Source organism: Culex quinquefasciatus, chromosome 2 (assembly GCF_015732765.1).
Source record: "Culex quinquefasciatus strain JHB chromosome 2, VPISU_Cqui_1.0_pri_paternal, whole genome shotgun sequence".
NCBI lineage: Eukaryota > Metazoa > Arthropoda > Insecta > Diptera > Culicidae > Culex > Culex quinquefasciatus.
In genome coordinates, this window is record NC_051862.1 from 77,137,509 (window position 1) to 77,159,891 (window position 22,383).

General features: G+C 41.8%; 1 protein-coding gene across 1 annotated transcript; it reads left to right on the forward strand.

Annotated features, from left to right (window-relative positions):
- Positions 1-1,895: 1,895 nt before the first annotated feature.
- LOC6042458 (integral membrane protein GPR180) lies at positions 1,896-22,071 on the forward strand. Its single transcript, XM_001851520.2, has 7 exons — positions 1,896-2,831; positions 12,932-13,358; positions 13,421-13,564; positions 13,624-13,694; positions 13,756-13,940; positions 14,002-14,106; positions 20,168-22,071. Exons 1-7 carry the CDS (start codon positions 2,323-2,325, stop codon positions 20,413-20,415), a joined length of 1,689 nt encoding a protein of 562 aa, XP_001851572.1. The 5' UTR covers positions 1,896-2,322; the 3' UTR covers positions 20,416-22,071.
- Positions 22,072-22,383: the final 312 nt, after the last annotated feature.

Sequence of the window (22,383 nt, forward strand, 5' to 3'; positions counted from 1 at the left end):
GTACGCTGCAGTTTTGGTTCACCGGCCTATTGAAGTCGGAACTAACCATTTACATGTGTGACCGGACGTTTGGTTGTGATTTCACGTGACTAACGGTTAAACTAATTTCTATGACCAGCCCTTGGTGAATGACGATTTATACCAACCGCAAAATATGTGATAATGAATGGAAGTTAACTTTTCCTTTATTTGGATTATTTTAATTTGTAATTTAGAGGTAGTTTCTCCCTGACTTCTCTCATTATCGAGACTATGGACTATTATATCAGCAAGTTACTTAGTTCAACAGCTAAAATTGACCTTTACCTGCTGATCAATGAAAAACAGAACATCAACAGCATATGCATATATGCACACCATTAGACGAGCAAATGAAGCATCTTGTCTTCATTGCGGGGAACTAGCTGAAATGTTTTTAATTTAGTACATGTCCTCGCGTTGCAACCGTGTGAATTCAGCAATGATGTTCTGAAATCAGACCTACACAACATAGGACCATCAAGGAGGAGGAAACTTCTTAAGTTGATCAATGGCTACGTCATTTAAACAGTTAATGGATAAATTGATGTGAACGCCGATGTTAATGCTCTTGATTTTCACTTAAATTGCGAAGTTTGAATAATTATGTAGATAATTATTTAAACTACAAAATAAAAAAAAATAATTCTCACAAAAAAATCGCTTCAGCAATGACATAACTTGTCAAAACAAACAAATCTAAAAAAAATCCTGAGTTTACTTTGATGAAATATGATCTCATAACGCTTCAAACATAACGCCTGAAGGCACTGCAATTCCAAAGGGTATAATAGTAACGGAGCCACAAAATTCGATGACTTTTGTTCGGACTGCGTCCTCTGGATTACTATGTGTTTTCACTTTTATTAAAAGTTATGCTTTTCCTTTTACAAGCATTTAAAAAAAATATTCCAAAAATGCATTCTAATCAGTCTAGTGCATTGGGCCACGCCTATTTTTCTATTTTCAGCGTAGTTCTTTTTTTTCTTCCAGCGCTCTTTTGGGTCTGCTTAGTGCTGCCAAAATTGATGAAATTTTAAGCGAACTCTCACGAAAAGTAGCAACTTTTGTTAAGCAGTTAACCAGTTTACCGCAAGTGAAAAGATATTGATGGCGACTTTCGTTAAGCAGTTAACCTCTGATCTTGCGTGTGGATGTGTGTGCCACCAAAATGATGAGCAATGGTCTCGCAAAATAGAAATTAGCAGGAATCTTCGAAACTCGGTTCTTCAGCTGGTTCGCGTGTGCCCAAATCAAGCGTCGGTGTCTTAACAGACGTTGTCGTCTGTACCATCAATGTTTTTTTCCACCACCACTTCCGCCGGTTCCTCCCCTACTGGACGTCCCGTTTTACCGGCTGAATACGGTTCCGTGTAGAGACACTCAGCGGAGGAATTTCGGAAATCGGCCATCCTCCCGTCGTTTAAATTTATTGATGTTTTTTTTCCACTGCTCGAATAGAATGGCTGTTATTTGGTAGCTGTCAAACTCATTCGCCAGCCAGTCAAAAAAAACCAGCTAGAAGTCTCCTGACAAAAAACTTTTGCTAGAAAGAGATTGGTAACCTGATGCAAACAAACGTCCAGCTGTCATGTAAACTTACTTTAAATGTGTTGGTAAATTTGTGACTAGAAAGCCTTATTCTGAAAAGTTTAAAAACGATATTTAATTTAAAAACTTTTTCAAAACTGCCCCCACCTTTCAATCTAATCTCACTACGCTCCTGCTCAAAGCGGGATTATTCTCTCGTAATTTGTTTTCCCTTCTTCTCCTCACCTTCTTTCGCAACTTGTCAATCGCGTTGGCTCGAGCGTTGTAAACCAAGGCTGTAAATATATCTGGCTGTATAGAAAGCCATGGTTGTAAACGTCAAACTTCATTCATATATTTTTGCTTGCATGTACACAACCAAGTCTCCTTTCAGCTCTGCTCGCGCAAACCAGAAACCAACAATCTCGCGACTTTTTTTCCTCTTTATTTTAGTGTAGAAAAATCTCGCAAACCTAAGCGAAAACCCAGGCAAAATTGCAGCAAACTGTCGACGGCTGGAGGGGGGTTGACAAACCCTAAACTGGATTAACTTCAGCAGCAGAAATGTGTGCGGATTAGTGATTTTGCAAACGCGAAAAGTGCGAAGGAATTCACGCAAAAAAAGCTACGACGATTGGCCTGGGGAAGGGAAGGAAGTGTAATCTGTTTTAGTAATTAAGGCCAGGAGCAAGGAAAGCAAGTGCTTGTGCAAGGGGGGGCGACCTTAACTGGGGGATTGCTCGGTTGCGTTCCGTTGAAAGTAAAAGTTACGAAATGCAGCTATCCTCTGCCAACTGGGTCGGGGCGATTGGCCTGGTCCTGCTCGCACTGGTCGTGGGGAACCACCCCTCGGAGAGTGCCCACCTCACGGGGACGTTCGCCGTGGACGGGTTCTTCCAGTTTCTGATCAAGTTTGGCTTCCAAAAGACGGAGAAGCACTCCCAGAAAAACACCGAATCGGACACGTTCGGTTACATCTATGGCAACATCACCTCCCCGACGAACTTCACCGTCCCCTTAACTCTGGCGGTCCTAGACAAGCATAACTTCCTCGAGTACTACGCCAACAGGAATAATTTTAACAGGGATGTGGCTTGTCAGCGGATGTTCGACAAGTTGGACAAGGTCGCGTTCAATAGTCGGTGCAACAAGGGGGCGGAAGCGGACTACCTGAGGAGGGTGCCCTGTCCCAGTGGGAAGCTCTGTCCGGATGAGGATGCGCCCGGAAATGTGGTCGCCGGGAGTCAGTTCACGTACGTGATTAGCGATCCGAACGTGCCGAGGTAAGTGTGTTGAATGCAGTGTTATCTTGGAAAGTTGTGTTATCGTTGCACGGGGAGTAAGGCCTATCTGTGCTTTGTCTTAAGCTAGGAATGGCTATCTGTTATCTGTTTTGAAAGGGATGTTATTAATATACTTTAATTTGGTTGTTAGATATGTGACCTGATTTTGCCTTTGTCACTATAAGAAAGAACAAGAAAAAAATAAACTTCTTAGTTGAGGTTTTTGAGCCTTTTTATTGATATTTTGAAACAAAAATTCTCACAAAATGCTTTGAACATGATTACAGTTATAAATACAACTTTCAAAACATTTCTAAATATCAATGAATCTTTAGACGTAATATTTGAACAACCCCAGCTCAAACAACCCCTTAAAATATCTTATTTTTATCAACTACATGTTCCAATCCTGGTTATGTTGTGATATGCCGTAATTATTGTATTGCCTTATAAATGATTCCAGTTATTTTGTTAAGCTTTAGTAATAATGAATTTATATAAGGTGACTAATTAAGTCTGTTATCTAAGATAATTCCAAGATATTTGCATTCATCTATGACTTTAACATCAGGAAAACTGTTTTTTGTTAGGGGACCACCCATAAACCACGTGTCAATCTATTTGGAATGGAACGATTAGAGTTTTTAATATTTATTATATTTGATTTATTAATATTCAAAGTTAATTTGTTAATTCGGAAATATTCAACAAGAGTTTTGAGATCATCGTTGTTTTTATCATTTACGGAAGCAGACTTGTTATTATACAGAAAAGAAGAATCGTCAGCAAAAAGTTTCAATTTACCTTTAAGATATATGAATGCTAAATCATTTAAGTAAATTATGAAAAATAATGGTCCAAGAACCGAGCCTTGTGGAACACCTCTTTTTTTAAATAAATGCAGAAATTTAATCATGTCCACAACTAGTGTTATTACTAAGAGAATCAATAAGATTAATTATTTCGTATTCATTTGTAGGCTCTAAGTTGAAACATCGTTGGCAGTTTTTCAAAGTACGAAATTTATTAATATCATCGTTCAAAGTTTTAGGAATGTTATTTGCTAATGATTTGCTAATTGAAGTAAAAAAAGAGTTAAATTCGTTTGCAATAGTTTGTTGGCTATCAATTGTGACTTTCACACCTGAATCAGTTAATTTGGTCATAGTTTTAGGTATTTTATCTTTATGTTTTCGACCAAGAACATCGTTAATGTTATTCCTAATATTCTTTGTGGATTTTGAACCAGAAAATTTATCTTTATAGTAATTTTGATATAATACGCTTGAACAGTTTTTAATTTTATCAGAATGAGCTTCAATTTTGATTTCGATGTGATCTACATTTTTACCTTGAGATAAAAGCTTATTTTTCTTTTTCTTTAGATTCCTAGATGAGTTGTATAAAGACTGTAAGTTATCATTGACCCATGGACAAGCAGAAGTTTTATTTTTAATTAAGTATTTAGTTGTACTCTCCGATATAGATTTGGTCAAGGTATTAATGAAATAGTCATAAAAAGCGTTAGGATCTTCGTAGTTACCCATGTAAGCTGGGCTGAATCTCATTTCAAGAAGTTGTTACAATTTAGTATAGTTAGTATGATGTTCTAATATCAGGTGGATTGTTATTAAGAGTGAAATCGATAGATGAAATTATAAAATTATGATCGCTGTCTGGATTATAGATGGTGTCGTTGATTTTTGAAAAGTTCTCATGATAGTTAAACAAAACGTGATCAATGATTGATTCGCTAGATGGACGCGTTAAGTTAGTATTTGTTATTGCAAAACCAAAGGATGAAATTATATTCAAATATTTATCGAGTTTGTTGGAGATTTAAGCTGTCCACTTGTCTGTGGTAGATTAGTAAACAAGAAGTAATGAGTAAACGCCCTTTAGCGTGTAGCTCAACTCCTGTCAGATATTTTCACTCTGCTGTAACCACTCTCGAATATAACTTTGACAAACGTACACGCGGTTTTATTTCCACTGCCGCTCCACCTTTTACAGGTTATGGGCCTGTTCGAACGCGTTTGTTCGAGTTAAAAAGTTTTCGCCGCGAGTTTTTTCGGAAGTTTCGCGATCGAAATGTCCACGGGCGGAGACGGAGCTGATGCTCCCGGGCGCGCTGCCACAAAGCAAACCCTGTCGAATCTGCCGCCGATGGAGCTCCTGATGGGCCGTGAAAACTGGCCGGATTGGAAGTTCGCTGTGCAGACGATGTTGGAGGTTGAAGGCCTTTGGGACGCAGTTGAACCGGCAGCAGGCGCCGTGGTCGACCCGGTGATGGACAAGTTGGCCAAGGGGCGGATCATCCTCATGGTCCACAAATCGAACTTTCACCACCTCAGGGGGGTGCAAACGGCGAAGGAAGCTTGGACGAAGCTCGAAAATGTCTTCGAGGATTCCGGATTGACTCGACGGATGGCGCTAATCAACAAACTGACGTCGACGAGGCTGGACAACAGCGAGTCGATGCAAGCGTTTGTGTCCGACATCCTGGAGGCCGCACACCAGTTGCGCGGAATCGGCTTTGACGTGACGGACGAGTGGGTCGGATCGTTCCTGCTCAACGGATTGCCAGCATCGTATCGTCCAATGATTATGGCCTTGGAAAATTGCGGACAAGCAATCACAGGGGATCTAATCAAGACGAAGCTGCTGCAGGAGGTGTCTGTTCCGTCGGAGGGGGCCGCGTTCGCAAGCAACAAGCAGCACAAGAAGTCGACGAAAAGCCACCAGAGCAATCCACCCAGCAGTCACCCGAGCACATCCAAAGGACCGAAATGTCGGCGCTGCCACAACTACGGTCACATCGCTCGTGATTGCAAGATGAAGGAGCCGAAGAAGGACGGAAGTGCTTGGTGCACCGTGTTGTCGGCACTCAACGAGGAGGATGACAACTGGTACTTTGACTCCGGCGCATCTAACCATTTTTCGAAGTCAGACGCGATGCTGGAGGATCTTCAGCAGTATGGAGGAACCGTGGTTGCAGCCAACAGAGGGGCGATGAAGGTCGTGGCGAAGGGGCGGATGCAGCTCACCCCGAAAAGTTGCCCGGATTCCCCGATAGTCGTGAATGACGTGCAAGTCATCCCGGAGCTGTCATCGAACCTGCTGTCAGTCAACGAGATCGTGAAGCGAGGCTGCACGGTAATCTTCAACTCCGCTGGAGTGAAGGTGCTGAACTCGGACGGTGACGTCATGGCAACTGGAACTCGTTACCGGGAACTGTTCAAGCTCGATCTGCGATCGCAGGAAACGAAGAGCGCACTCGCTTGCTCGTCTGCGGTTGGTCTCGAGGTCTGGCACCAGCGCCTGGGACACCTGAATTTGCCGAGCGTTCGAAAGCTAGCCAGTGGACTCGCCAACGGGATCAAGATCGTCGGAACCGACAAGGAGGACTGCAAGGTGTGCCCGATGGGGAAGCACACACGACAGCCGTTCAACAAGAAGGGTTCGCGCGCTACCGGGATGCTCGATGTGGTTCACACCGACATCTGCGGACCGTTCGAAGTGCCATCGATGGGCGGAAGCAGATACTACATCCTGTTCGTGGACGACCGTTCCCGAAAGATGTGGGTGTTCTTCCTGAAGACGAAGTCGGAGGAGGAAGTCTTGAGAACCTTCAAGGAGTTTCACCGGATGGTCGAACGCCAGTCCGAGCGCAAGCTGAAGGTGCTGCAAAGTGACAACGGGAAGGAGTACGTGAACAACGGTATGAGAAGCTACCTGAAACAGCACGGCATCGTGCACCAGATGACGAACCCCTACACCCCAGAACAAAACGGCATGTCCGAGCGCGGAAACCGCACAATTGTTGAGCGCGCTCGATGTCTACTGTTCGGAGCTGGACTGGAGAAGAAGTTCTGGGCGGAAGCCGTGGGCACAGCTGTTTACCTGCTCAACCGGTCTCCCACGCAAGGTCACGAATCGACGCCGGAAGAGGTTTGGACAAGCAAGAAGCCGGATTTGTCGCACCTGAGAATCTTCGGCACCAAAGCGATGGTCCAAATCCCCAAACAAAAGCGACGGAAGCTGGACCCGAAGTCGCACGAGTGCATTTTTGTCGGCTACGACGAACACGTGAAAGGGTATCGGTTCTACGACCCGCAGTCACGGAAAGTCTTCAGCAGCCGCGAGGTCCGCTTCATCAACGAAGGCGTACTGGAGAAGCAGGAGGATCAACGTCAAGAGCAAGTGGTGCGGCTGGACATTGAACCGTACGTGCCGCCGACAGCAAGTGGTTCGCCGAATCGCTTTGTGGAAATCGACGACGCCGCCGAGAACGAGCTGGAGAATCCCGACACGGACCGTGTCCCGGATGTCGACAACAGCGAGGACGAGTTTCTCGGGTTCGAGGAAACAGCTGGCTCAGTGACCGACGTGACCTCCGTGCTCCCACCGCAATCATCTTCAAATCCTCCGTTGTCACCGGAGTTGAGGCGCAGCGGTCGGGAGCACAAACTTCCAGGCAAGTACGATGATTTCCATGTTTCGCTCAGAGGTTTGCCGCGTCCACATCCCTTACAGGAGGTCGAACCAACCGATACCAGCGACGACGACGCCAGCGAGGACAACTCGTCGGAGGAATCCGATGACCCGGTCCCGCCGAGTCGCGACACGAGCTGCGTGGTGGCCACAGCCAGGAGTCTGGCAGTCGACGGCGATCCCTTGTCCCACAAGGATGCGCTGTCTCGAGAGGACTCTGCAAGCTGGAAGAAGGCCATGTTCGACGAGTACGAGGCGCTGATGGCGAACGACACCTGGACGCTGACGGAACTACCGAAGGGCAGAAAGGCCATCAAGTGTCGGTGGGTCTTCAAGACCAAGCACGACGCGAGTGGTAATGTAGATCGGCACAAGGCGCGGTTGGTTGTGAAAGGATTTTCGCAGTGAAAGGGGAAGACTATGACGAAACCTACTCGCCAGTCGTACGTCACAGTTCCCTGCGATATCTGTTCGCGCTCTCCGCCAGATATGACTTGTCGATGGACCAGATGGACGCCACAACCGCCTTCCTGCAGAGCGAGTTGGAAGAGGAAATTTTCATGGAGCAGCCACCCTGTTTCGAGGACCCGACCAGACGCAACCTGGTCTGCCGCTTGAACAAAGCGCTCTACGGATTGAAGCAGTCAAGCCGAGTGTGGAACGGAAAGTTGGACGCCGCACTGAAACGTTTTGGTCTGCATTCCTCGAAGTACGACCCGTGCCTGTACAATCGGATCGCCGACGGAAAGATACTGTTCGTCGCAATCTACGTCGACGACGTCGTGATCGTTTCCAATGACGAAGGGGTGAAGAACGAGATCAAGGCCAAGCTGAGCAGCACATTCCGGATGAAGGACTTGGGAACTGTCAGCAGCTGCCTGGGCATCCGCGTCACCCTCGGACAAGGCTGTGTCGCGCTAGACCAGCAAGCATACATTGAATCGATGCTCACCCGGTTCAACATGCAGAACGCCAAGCCCGTGTCGACACCATCGAACCCGTGCGTGAAGCTGATCAAGGAGATGGCGCCGAAAACGGCGGACGAGGCGGAGAAGATGAAACGAGTTCCCTACCCCGAAGCCGTAGGAAGTCTGATGTACCTGGCCACCTGTACCCGGCCGGACATTATGCACGCAGTGAACCAACTGAGTCGTTTCAACGCAAATCCTGGGCCGAAGCACTGGGAAGCAGTCAAACACCTGTTCCGGTACCTACGAGGCACGTGCGGGTTGAAGCTGCGTTACAGGAAGCACGGCAACACAGAGCTAGTCGGGTACGCCGACGCAAGCTGGGCATCGGATTTGGACGACCGGAAGTCAACAAGTGGCTACATCTTTATGCTGCAAGGAGGTGCAGTTGCTTGGAGCTGCAAGCGACAGCCGACTGTCGCGCTGTCAACCTGTGAAGCCGAGTATATGGCTCTGGCTGCCACTGTTCAGGAAGCTTCGTGGTGGCACGGATTGTTGGCTCAACTGGGACGAAAGCAACCGATCGAGCTACGCTGCGATAACCAGAGCGCCATCTGCATCGCCAAGAATGGAGGTTACACGCCGCGTACCAAGCATATCGACATTCGTCACCATTATATCCGTGACGCCCTCGACAAGAAGATCGTGAAGCTGACCTACGTCAGCACGGACGAGCAGACGGCGGACGGCCTGACAAAGTCTTTGGAACGGATCAAGCTGGAGCGCAACCGATCAGCGATGGGGATCAGCGGATCAGCTTAAGGAGGTGTGTTGGAGATTTAAGCTGTCCACTTGTCTGTGGTAGATTAGTAAACAAGAAGTAATGAGTAAACGCCCTTTAGCGTGTAGCTCAACTCCTGTCAGATATTTTCACTCTGCTGTAACCACTCTCGAATATAACTTTGACAAACGTACACGCGGTTTTATTTCCACTGCCGCTCCACCTTTTACAGAGTTTCCTTGAAGAGGAATTAGAGTCAATGTTTATATCTCCCACAACTACATGTGCAGAAACATCGGAATCTAAAGTATTGTCTAAATGTTGCAAGAAATCAGTTAAAATTGTATCATCTGGGGGTCTATAGTACGCAGAAATAATGAGTGATTTGTTAGAAGAACCAGTAACTATTAATTGCAAAAAATGAAAAGAGTTAGAATAAGAAAAGACCTCTTGATTTACAGTAACAGAAAAATTCAGTTTTTTTGAGACAAAAACAGCTAATCCCCCTCCCCGTCCATCGCGTCTACACGAGAAAAACGACTCATACCCATCAATATTGTAAAGTTGAATTAAATTAATAGGAATCCACGTTTCACTGACAACAATAATTTGAGGCTTAAAAATTAATTTTGAGATTTGAGTTTTAAGATTGTCAAATCGATCAATCTTCCCTGGGCTTTGTCATAATGAGTGTCATAGGTTTGATGCTTGTTTGGCAAAGAGTATGATTTGATTCGATGTGGAAATAAAATCGAAGTGTTCAGTATATTGCTGAAGCTTCCATTTTTACACATGGACACCACTTCATGCTGCGAGAACCCACTTTGGCGTAGTCTCAGGGCTTAATCGATGGCCGGTAAGCTGTCATCGAGACAAGGAGGTTCTCTGATAGTGGAAATATCACATTTGTACAATGAACCGCTACATATGTGATTTTTCCCTATCTTAATGTGGGTGTCAGGTTAGGACGCGGGTTAAAAAAATAGTTTTTGTTGAATTTAGGATTTTAACTATAAATATCAACTTTTTATACTTTGCCTTTAGTTATTTAGGGACAAAATTAGTAACAGTGAATTTATTAATTCTATCAGAATCGGTGATTTTCATTCAAGTAGCATAAAAACCATTATGATTTGTCAAAATTTCCATAGAGTCTCGATCAATCAATAGTGAAATGATATCGGACTAAATTCGTTGATCTGTTGAACTAACGGTTGTCGGATTATGATTGTATCGACCATTGTTGCGAATCGAGGATCTACTGAAATTCTGACGATCAAATGGTCGTCTCTTTTTCAATTCGCGACTTGTAAAATATGAACTGTTAATCTACTTTTTGTTGTTTTTAAAAGAAGTCAGACAGGTTTTAAAAGAAACGTTTTTTGGCTATTAATTAAAATGTCGGGGATTTAAGAGTAAGAGTAGCTTTCGGATAGGTTGCTTTAAATCTTGTATTCAATTCAAGTTAGGTAGTTATCCGCAAATGAATATTTGGACTTATATGAATAATTGAACTTTTTGGACTTATAAATAACACACAACTGTGCATTTATTCTAGAGTCAGATCCATACAGCGTCAGTGTTTATTTGGTCGAAGTGTACTAATTGTCAAATCGATCAATCTTGTTAATGCTTCTCGTGTTGACTTGTAAAATTGAGATACCGTTAAAGTTCTGAAATTCCCTGTCGTAATCGTCAATTTTGTCAAAATACTTGTTATTATGTTGAAAGTCTAAATATTGCTCAATATCTTCCATTTAGTCGACTGATACCGTTACCTGATTGTCGAGGTTGGAGTTTGTGTTGACTTTCCCTTGCGTGACCAGAAGAAACTGGAGCTCGTCGACGTCCTTGGAATCAGCAACGCGGAGTCGTTTTTGGGTTTCGGGGTGGGTGACCCAGGTAGAACCCTTGTAGAACCAAGGCTTCTGGAGTCCAAGCTTGCAGAGCTCCCAAGTCAGCCGATGCACACCCTGCTTCTCCGGCGTCAGATGGTCCTGAATCAAGACGAACTTAAAAGTCATCCATCCCTGGAATTCCCGGTATTTTTGCAAAGCTGGGAATCCCCGAATACCGGAAATTTTTATATTCTGACCCGAGAATTTGCGAAATTGGAAAAAAATTGGTCAGATGAACAGTTGAATACTTAGAAATCAATAAAAAAAATTAGCCTTTATCAGCATTATAAGGAAAAATAGTTGAAATTTTAATTTATAGATCCGTAAAATGCCTAGCGCTTTAATTATGAAAACGAAACTATTGGCACTACGCCCCCCGGGGCATGGCCTTCCTCTAACGTGGGATTTCTGCTCCAGCGCCTCTGACGAGACAGGAGAAACCGGGACCGACGTTTTACTTCACCATCCGATAGAAGCTCAGTGGATAAGGCGGGAATCGAACCCGCGTCTCATAGCATCATCGGGATCGGCAGCCGAAGCCGCTACCCCTGCGCCACGAGACCCCCCAGCACTTTAATTATATTCTATTTGAATTTATATATTTTTGAAAAGCCTACGTTTATTCGTGATTTTTAATTTAAAAAATAATATCATTTTAGGTAATTTTTCATCAAACATTTTTGGCTAATCAGGACAAATGTATCGAATTAAGACAGCTGTCCCGGGAATTCCCGGGATTTAAAAAAAATAATTCTCGTTTCCCGGGAAATTCAAAACCCGGGAAAATTGGACGCCTTACTTGAGGGTCAAAAGTTACAGCCATTTTAAAGGGTAAATAGATGCAATTTCAAAACTCAAATTTTCCGAAAAGGCGCATGCCAAATTTTCAACGCCACGTTGCATTCGAAAGGGGAAATCAAAGGGATATTTTTCTTCAAACTTGAGCATCTTAGTTTGAAAAAGTCAAAATCAATATGTTTAATTACAATGAAAATTTTTCAAATTAATGTGTTTTTCCGCTCTATCTGAATGGAGCATCCGCCGTCAAGCAGTTTTTGCCTTTTTCTACAATGTGTTTCTTATGGAGCTAATTGTCAAAAACTGCCAAAGTGTCAAAATATTGATTTTTGGTCATATTTTGAACTGATCACATAAACCCAGAGAAACCCAAAATAACTTTTAAAAAGTGTTTTTGACTACTTTATCGTAATAATAAGCTCAAAATTCTAAACGCAGGAAAATACATTAAAATGTCCAATAAACAAAATTTTATTATTTTGAAAACGGGCTGAGTCAGGTCAGGATTACTTTTTCAAAAGGTTTTATGTACATAGGAAACCCATGGCGTATTGTTTTTTTTTTTTGAAATTGTAATCTATTATTCAAAAACACCCAAAAAGTAAAAAAAAATACTGGTATGTAAAAAATACTAGATTTGTTTTCTAACTTTTTGGACCCCCTTTGGGGCTGCAAGTGTTAACACTGGTAACGATCCTTTGTTGCATGCGAGTTAGTCGTGCCAACCTCTTTGTGCATAAAATGCGCGCGAAATTTGAAACTGCAAACGCAGCTATTTCCAAAACGTGGTCTTCCCTAGCCACCATCGCGATTCCCGATGCACCGCCATTTACTTCTTGGCACTCGAACGGAAACGGTCAGTCCTTCTGGTAAGCGAAAATTTTGTGAATTTGTTAATTATAATGTCACGTGTACCAAACAAATCCTTTTTCTGTTTGTACTGAAAGTAATTTCTTTTCATGTATTTTGAAATTTGCAGTAAGCTTTTCAAAAATAGTATAAACAGTGATCAGTTAAATATTTCCCGATCTGAATAATTCTCACAGTAGATGTACCAAAAGCTGGAAGGTCAACTACTTGTAGCTTGATTTCTCGGAACTGAATTCATAATTAAACTGCACTTAACGGAAGAAACTTGATCTTCAAGGCAAACACTATCACCGTAACGAAGGTTGACGACTTTCCATCACCATAATTCACCCTCTTCCCCTCTCCTTCCAGATTCTGGTACGTCTCGCTGGTGTCCTGCTACCAAAATGAGACGACCTGCCGGTGGCACTACTACGACTACCGCCGCTACCACGTGGAACCTCCCCAGCTCAACTTCGACATCCAGCTGGTCAATGGGAACCCGAACCGGCAGAGCGTGTCCTTCTTCAACCCGTTGCTGTTTCACTTCTCGTTCGATCGCCAGAACACGCTGGAGATGTATCTGATCTTCTTCGTGATCTACCTGGTGATGGTCCCGATGCAGATCTACGCCGTGCGGCTGCAGAAGCACCCCGTTACGCGACTCTTCACGGTCAGCTTGGTGCTGGAGTTTATCAGCGTGTGTCTGCTGCTGACCCACACGGTGCGGTACGCGATGAACGGGGTGGGGAACGAGAAGTTGGCCATTATGGGGGATATTTTCGATATTTTCAGTAGGGTGAGTTTTGGGGAGGTGCTGTTCTGGATTGGGATTGATTAAAACTTTTATTTTTCTTGCAGACATCGTTCATGTTGATCTTGCTACTGCTGGCTAAGGGTTGGGCCGTCACCAGACTTCAGATCTCCGTCAGCAGTTGGATACTGTTGATGGTCATCTGGATACCGTACTGCGCAATCCACGTTCTTTTGTACATTTGGAATAGGGTAGGTCGATGAAATCCAATCCTGAATTCAACTAATAACTAATAAATTCATCATTTCAGACTGAAGTCGATATCATCTCGGATATCGACGAGTACCAGACGTGGCCGGGATGGCTGGTGCTAGCTTGCAGGTAAGTGATCAACTTCTGTCTCAAATCGATAGCATACAAACCATCCAACTCATTCCAACAGGTCCACGATGATGCTGTGGTTCCTGTGGGAGCTCCGCACCACGATGAAGTACGAGCACTCGACGCAAAAGTTGGACTTTTTGCTGCACTTTGGCGCTTCGAGTCTCGTGTGGTTCATCTATCTGCCGATCGTGGCGATCATTGCCGTGAACGTGAGTCCGTTGTGGCGGTATAAGCTGTTGTTAGGTGGGTGATCCTTACTGGTCGATTTGATTGATTTCGAACTAAAGTCTGTTGTTTCTTGCAGGTATAACGAATTCAGCCGATTGTTTAGCGTACTGTGTGATGATGGGACTTCTGTGGCCAAATCGAGCTGGGCAGTACCTGCTGCTGACCGGTTCCAATTATTCAGGTTAGTAATTGAAAGTTTGGGGAGTGGAACTGCAAGTCTCTAAATTTCGTTACGTTATTTATTGTGGGTCTCGACGGCGTTGTGCGTCAGGAGGTTTGCTGATAGAATAAATTATTTTAAGACAGCTTTAATGGAGCGTTGTTTTGTTACGTAACGCGTTTTATTACGTAAGTGGTTAAAATTGAGACAGTGTTGCTAGAAGGTATTTAAAATATCTATCCAAATATATGGCAGATTATTGATCCGGATATAGTTTTCATACAAATAGGTGAGATCCGGTTTCAAAAAAGTAAATAAATACCGCTTATGTGATCATGTTGAAATTTTTAGAGCCATTTTTGTAATTTAGGTTAAGAAGTTTACGAAAAACTGAGTTTATTGGATTTATCAACTCAGGCTTAAGTCATAGCGAGTTGGTGTCTTCGAGACATTTGTAGAGCTTAGTTTGTATTTTTCCAAGAGAACAATAATCGGTCCTTTTAAACGAAAGTTATGGCCAAAATACGACGAAAAAGACGCCATTTTGGAATGTGAATAACTTAAAAAGGTTGTGGAGTTTGAACTCGCTCTTAGAAGCATCTGAAAGTACACATTCTAGAGTGCATTTGCTGACAATATCTCGGAGGTTTTTTTTTGTTTAAATCATTTTATCTTAATTTGATATTTAGCTATTTAAATTGTTTTTTGCCTATAACTTTTGATAGAATTGGCAAAAATCATAAAATTAATTCCAGAAATATTTCAGTTAAATCGTGTTTCTTCTTTTTATACCACTAGATCATTTTGTACTAGGGATGCGGTTATCCGCATATCCGGATATCCGAATATCCGGATAATGATCCGTGCGGATATCCGTTATCCGGATCACCGGATATCCGGATAATTATCCGCACTATCCGTACTATCCGGATATTTTCAACAAAATTTGGTAGTTGTGGAGATTTTTGCACACCATTGACATTTTTTGCACAAAAGATTGCAATAACTGTTCAAATCAGGAATTTTTCAGGAATTTTTATACTCAGCCCTCTCCGATATAAATGAAACTTTGTAGATATGTTATCGTAGGCTAAGCCAGGATACTGTAAAAAAAATCAACTAAGGAAGGTTGAAAATTTTGAAGGATGGTCATTTTCTCTTTTTACCTCTTTTTAAATTCATCAAAAACTGGTTAAAATTTCACGAGTTTCTTATGTAAAATTAAAGATTTTTTTCAAATCCGATCTGTCTCTGTGCCCATATGCAGAATTACTTTTTTTTGCTTTATATATAAGCCTGTTTTGTTTATATGGAGTCACTTGCTCTAGAGAATAACATTTGATTTGGGCGTAATATTGAGACTTTGTGTATGATATCAAAATACATACAACTTTTGAGAAAAGTGGTAATTTTGGTCATTTCTAGGCGTCCGAAGGTTATGTGTGGTGAGTCACCCAAAACCTCTTTTACGCAAATGGACCGACGTTTTACTTCCCCATCCGATAGAAGACCAGGAGGATAAGGCGGGAATCGAACCCGCGCCCCATAGCAACTTAGGGATCGGCAGCTGAAGCCGCTAACCACCGCGCCACGAGGCCCACCCTTTTTTCATATATCGTGGTCAAATTATGGTTCAATCAACTTTGTAGAACTCCTCATTCAATTCCATAAAGTTTGATACGTCGCATGATATGTTTTATTTCTACCGGCTATGTTGTCATACTAATGACCAATTGGAACCAACGCCGGGAAGGCCGGATCAAGGATAACAGATGCACAGATTTGTCTGTGTTTCACAGATATTTGAGCCTGTGTCAGACATTTTTTGAGATGCACAGACTTTTGCAAAACTTCAATAAATTATTTTTTTTTAAATGTTTACCGAAACTTATTTCGTTAATCTTCAAATGCTACGAAATGCTATTTCTGATGGATTTCTATGACTGTAATAATTGTAATATTTGATTTCCAGATAAATGCACAGACATACACAGACTTTTTACATACATTTACCATGTGGCATTCCTGGGCCGGATTGAAAGAAATGTGTTGCAGATAGCTCTGAACAAGAGACTACTATGACCATATTAAAAGAAATTGCGATGTTACGGGTTACGAAACCAGATCCAAGGAATTTAGTTTTTTTTTTTTTTAATTAAATTACCTTCTATTTGCAACGAAAACCATGAAAATTTTTGGAATTTCGATTATTGCGAGCCAACAAAATGTCTGGGTCTGTACCCGAAGGACATACGCGTGTGTTGTTTTTGTATAACAGCACCGGAAGAAGTCCAATATTTTGAAGTTGTCGTGCCATCTTGTCGTACGTGCATTCTGGTCGTATGTGCATTTTTGTGCAGCTCACAATACGTCACCTTTTGACCTTCACTGATCCCCAAAATTCGATTTCAATCTTGAGATATTCAATAAAAACCTAAAAAACTCCGTGGATTTTTGTCACATTTCATATAAAAGAAATTTCAATCATGCGTTGCCAATGTAAGTGTAAGTGAGGGGTGTAACGGGTGTAACTCATGCACAGTACTGCCAGACTCATAATAGTAAATTAGCTTACATCAATTGAAAAGGAGTTAAATGGAAATACTGTCAAAGGAAATCAATTTTTGGGTTGTTATGCCAATCAATTTAAATTTTTGTAAATTTATGCGTCATTTTCGGTGTGGTGCTGTTATTTCAGGTCTTTTCTAAGACCTTAAGCTAATTAGCTTTATAATTTGTCTAAATCTAGCACCCCCTGTCGCGGCAGCTATTTTTCCTGTATTTTTCTTATTTTGATGAAAAAAATATCCGGATAGCGGATAATTACGGATAATTATCCGGATATCCGTGGATCCGGATATTATCCGGGTCATCTATCCGGATTCGGATATCCGGATATCCGGATAACGGATATATCCGGCCAAAACCCGCATCCCTATTTTGTACAGTTTTGTGCTCTTCTAGACAATTGTAGAGCTTGTCAAAACGAACATTTTTATTGTTGAAAAAACAAATTGTGGTCAATTCTATCAAATGTTATAGGCAAAAAACGCAAGCGTAGGAATATTCATTTCAAATTGTTTTCAGTTGATTAGACTTGGTGACATAAACTTAAAAAAATATTTTCAACGCCCTAAATGCAAATTAAAATTCTGAAAATGAAACCAGAAAAACCTAACCTGCCGAGCTTCCGTGGCCGTGAGGTTATGGGTTTCGCCTTGTAAGCGGAAGGTGATGGGTTCGATTCCTGTCTGGCTCGGCAAAGTCAGATCCCTTCAAAGAGTAAATCTGCTCACTGGGAATACTGACCGGTAGGGGATGGGTTTCGACTAACGGCGTGCTGGATTTCCAATCCAGAGGTCGTGAGTTCGATTCTCGTACCGGGATGATAAAGTTTTTAACAGTAACAGAAAAGTAAAGTTTTTTATAGAACAAAAGTTGCTCAAAATTACTACCTAACAAAGGAAAAATAAAAATCTGGAAAAAAAATCTGAAGCAAAATTTATTTCAATATGCTTTGAAAAGCATGCTCATAATTGTGCTACTACCAAAAAGTTTCTAATTGTATAAGAATTAGTTTGGTCATTTGGAAGTGAAAGGGGATCAGAAACGATCTTAGAAAAACTACGAAATGGCGTGAATTTTCAATAAAACTAAGACAGAAAATAATGTCTACTTCGAAATTTCCGGAAATTTTCTAAAATGTAACTTCTGGGAATGTTTATACTTTGTCCTACTTTTTTCCATTTTTTTCGCAAAATAACATTTCTGTGGAAAAATGTGCAGATGAATTTCAAAATCATTCATCTGCACATTTTTCCACAGAAATGTTATTTTGCGAAAAAAATGGAAAAAAGTAGGACAAAGTATAAACATTCCCAGAAGTTACATTTTAGAACTATTTCCTAAAATTCGGAAATAAAAAAAAGTATTTTGACAGTTCTACTTTAAGCAGAGTTGGAATTCGAGCGGAAGAAGCAAAGCATTTCCCGCTCGCGAGCGAGGGAGAGAACTTGTAGTACGTTCGCGTTCTTGCTCTCACCGCGAGCGCCTCGTGCTAGCCGTTCGTCCCAAGCTAGAAATTTGTTTATCAGGTTTATGAATGCGAACCAGGCGATGGTGTAGAGGTGTAGCTTCAATCGCTGTATGTTTTTTTGTTCTTTTCTAACACGTTCAACTTCTCGCGAACGGGCAATTTTGGCTCGCGAGAAAGCCCGTTTGCGAGCGGAGAGGAGAGCACGGGCAATCGATGAGTTTCTCTCGGCAGCTCGAGACTCGCGGCGAGAACTCGAGAGAGAGGAATTTTTTTCGCAGTGTTAACTGGCTTTAAGTCATTAAAATAAAAATAAAAAATGTGAAAAATGTGCCTATTTTTTCCTAAACAGTCCAAGTCAAAACTTACAACTTTGCCCAAGACACCAAATTGATCAGAAAATCTTTTCTCAAGATACAGAATTCCAAACATTTACATACCCATTTTGTGTGACAATTTGCAGCGAACTACTAACAGTAACCTCAAATGTTATGTTAATGGGAATAAAGTTTCGATGCTATTTTTAAATCCTTTGAACATGCAGAAAAACGAAATTTTGCTTGGAAAACAGGTACCTTAAAGGTTGCAGGCCAAGGATTGATAGCTAAGAGCATGCAAGGGCACTGACCTTGTTGCGTGCTCTTCGGTTGACGTCCACGTAAGGAACATCCTGGAAGGAGCGTAACTAACTACATCCGTAGTTCTGTACGATCATCCGAATTATCTTGATCAGAACAGTATAGCTCTGGTTCCTTGCGAGTGTCCTATTTTTTTACCTCCACGTTGGCTTGGTTTTCATGATGACCTAGCTGGTGGCCTGTGGAAACGGATCGTAAACCTTTGACCACCGCGGGTCAGAGTCGAGACTTCTAAAAGAAAGGGGCGCGACAATGTGAGAAAGGGAAGTAATTTGTGATAGTAGACGGTATTGTTTTGATTCGCAGTATGTTGAGTCAACTGCTGTGGATGTACCTGAAACGTCGCACAACGGGGTTTCTCTTCTCTTCATTCTCAGCTACCACCTATCTCCTATTTTTATTTTGCTCTTCTGATTCCCAATTCTTCACTGATTCTTCTATTTAATATCCAACATTTGATTTTAATTTTACTAACTTTTGATTCTCTTATCTCTCAAAGCTTTTTCACTCTTTTCTATCAATTGATCTCTTTTGATTTTATTGCGAATTTATTTATTTGAATAATTCTTTATCTGTCCTATAAATTATCATTACTATAATCTAAGCTTGTTTTGTATCTCTATTTATTAACTATTGTCTAATTTTACATCTAATACATCAAGCTTCTCATATTTATTCTTCAAAATACGCTCATCATTCTCTTACTATTGATACTTGATTTTTGTAAAATAAATTCTCTTTTACTGTCTATTGTTTTCAATCTTCACCCTTTTTTTCAAACAAGTGAGGTTTATGGAATGGTTAAAGGATTAACACAAATATTACTATTGCATTTTTGGTAAACTTTTATAACATGCTTAGGACCAAAAATTGTAACAAAACACCGCGACAAAAGAAATAGCAACAGATAAACAGACTCAACAATAGGGAAGATTTCAGAAAAAAACAATACACAGTAAATAACAATAAGTTTTTGAATTCAAACTAAAAATAAAACAGTTTTTGCTTTAATGAAAGTTGATAGGCACACTATAAATGGTTAGGCACTTATACTTACATCAAACCCTACTTAATGTACCACCCCCGGCCGAGTTAAAATGCGTAACCGGAAAAGAAGGTGTTCATGCCTGGCACGAACACTCAAAGCGTGTTCTAGCGTGCTGCTCGTACTGACTCAGAGCAAGGGTGAGATGTAGGTGTAAGGGCAGTGCGTGTTCGTCGGGAACCTGGTGCATAAGATCGGTCAAGGCCCGTTCTTACACTGAAAATTGCGAATTGCGAAAACAGGTACCTTAAAGGTTAGGTTTAATCCCACAAGTAACAAGGTCGTATGTGATTTATTTAAAAAAGGTTTAAAAACTCTTATAAAACTAGTAACAAACACATCTGAAACTCAACTAAATCTCCCCAGGAATGGACGAGCTGGACGAGTTCAACGAGGCGCCCCACGTGGTGCACCGCGGTCTCGGCGACTCGGACTCGGTGCTGCGGGTGGCGTGCGACGACGACTACCCGGACGACGAGGACGAGATCGAAACGCTGGTGCTGAGCACGGACGATCTGCTGAACAGTGGCAGCGGCGACCATCCGCCCACGATAGTGAGCACCGGCGGCAGCAAACCGCTGGTGCTGAACGGGCGAAGTAGGAACCACCTGTAAGTGAAAAGGGAAGGAGGAAGCAGCATTTGTTTTTAGGTAAGTTTTTAGGGTTAAAGATTTAAGGCGAATCAACACTTTTTAAACCCGCAAATGGGACGATGACGTGCGACGATTTTTTGTACATATTAGCGAGCGAGAGAGAAACAAAGTTTTTTTATATGGTCTCTTGATAAAACGGAGGAAACAAAATATGGCCAACAGTGCGACATGTGCCATAAAAGCAAACTAAACTTGTTGTCGCTAGCTTGTAGAGATATTGGCTAGATAAAATAACCAAATGCTCCACTTGGACGTAGAACAAAGCATAAAAAATAGTAGACGAAAAAAGTAGAGATTTTTTTTTCGTTCGATGCAAAAGTATAATTACGATGGCACCTTCCACTAGCTAAGAAAAACGGCGTGTGATATAGGAAGAAAATAGCAATTACTACGTAGATTGAGATAAAGAGAAAAAAGCGATAAAGTTGTAGCAACCAGTTGTTATCCACTGTAGACATTTGGAGGAATCTAGCAAATAATAAAAAATGAAAATACTTAATTGGATATGCTCCAAATTAATGGCAGTTTACGTTGATTTCCTAGATAGTTCAGCATCTTCTCAACTTGAAAATTCAGTCAGATAAGCTGGTGCGTTCGCTATCAACTCACACAAATGAAATATTTTCAACGATACTCAACGATTTGTGGTTTGAAAAATATGGAAAAATCTGAATCTGCATTCTTACGCAGTTGAATACCAGCTTTAGATGACGGAAAATATCATCTTTTGAGCTGACGCACAAGATGGTCGAATGTCATTTAGAACGTACTGCAGCTTAATATGTTGTAGTTTTAGTGCATCTCTTGGCTAGAATCTATGTATCTAACACCTAGAAAAAAACCGAGAAAGTCGGGGGTCGATCGGATGAACCTCATGTTTGGAAAATCTCGATTACAGCTCTTTTGTAATTCATTATTACAAGGATCTCTAATTAACTGTTACTTAGGATTACGTAATCCTGACTTACACATCGATTAAAATTTGATGTTACATTTGTGTAACTCTAAATTACATACTGTAGATTTGTTATCACTATCATATTTCTTCGTAACAAAATTGTACAATTAATCGAGCAAAGTTGCCCGTCTACTTTTTTCCGCTGCGTCCGTGTCATGATCTGCTAGGTGTACGGATCCCGATTCCTAAATATGAGCCACCAATCAGTCGACAGGACCTGGCGCTTTGACTTTAAAATGAGATTTAACTCGTTTTTTGAGAGTTTTGAGCCCCTCAGCGATTTTTGCATTTTTCATAAACCTTGTGAGCTTATATAGTTACATAGATTGAAGTAGGCGTCGCGATGCTCATGCAACCAAGCAAGCTAATGGTTGCCAGAACACTCAACCCCCGGTGGTTGGTCACTTTTTCGTTTGACACTTTTTTAGTTTGTATTGCCCGTATTCCTGAAAAAGACTCGCGGCATACCAGCCTCGAAACGACGCGCCGCACTTTCGGCAAATGCGCGCTGTCAAATCCCATACTGCGCGTTTTGTTTTTATTTATCTCCTTCTTCGAATCGCTTGCCATTGCTGCCAGGTATGTTTTTTATTGCACAAAAAGTGCAGAAAATCGCTGGCAACAATGTTTATGGCACATTCTGAAATGCCGCGCGGCGTGTACCTTTGAAAGAAACGGACAATACCCCGTTGGTTGCTCAAAGTCAAACTAAAAAGTGTCGAACTGTCACTTTTTACACTGCGCTCACGCACACTATCAAAACGAACGTTCGATAGTGTGTGTGAACTCCGTGTAAAAAGGGTGTCAAACTAAAAATTGACCCCGTTCGTTTGACAACAGTTGGTGTCAAACCACCTTTAAGATTTTAGCGGCGGTTTTATAAACTCTGTAGACGAATCTTTTCGCACTCTTCGACAAAGTTGTACAACTAGAACACGAACTATAAGCTCATTAGGTTTTTGAAAAATGCG

What these genes read in the sequence shown, in the direction of transcription:
- LOC6042458 (XM_001851520.2), top strand. Translation starts at nt 2,323, where the DNA reads ATGCAGCTATCCTCTGCCAACTGGGTCGGGGCGATTGGCCTGGTCCTG. An exon ending in TTTTCGATATTTTCAGTAGG is followed by an intron (nt 13,359 to 13,420) that starts GTGAGTTTTGGG and finishes TTTTTCTTGCAG; the next exon opens with ACATCGTTCATGTTGATCTT. An exon ending in TTTTGTACATTTGGAATAGG is followed by an intron (nt 13,565 to 13,623) that starts GTAGGTCGATGA and finishes TCATCATTTCAG; the next exon opens with ACTGAAGTCGATATCATCTC.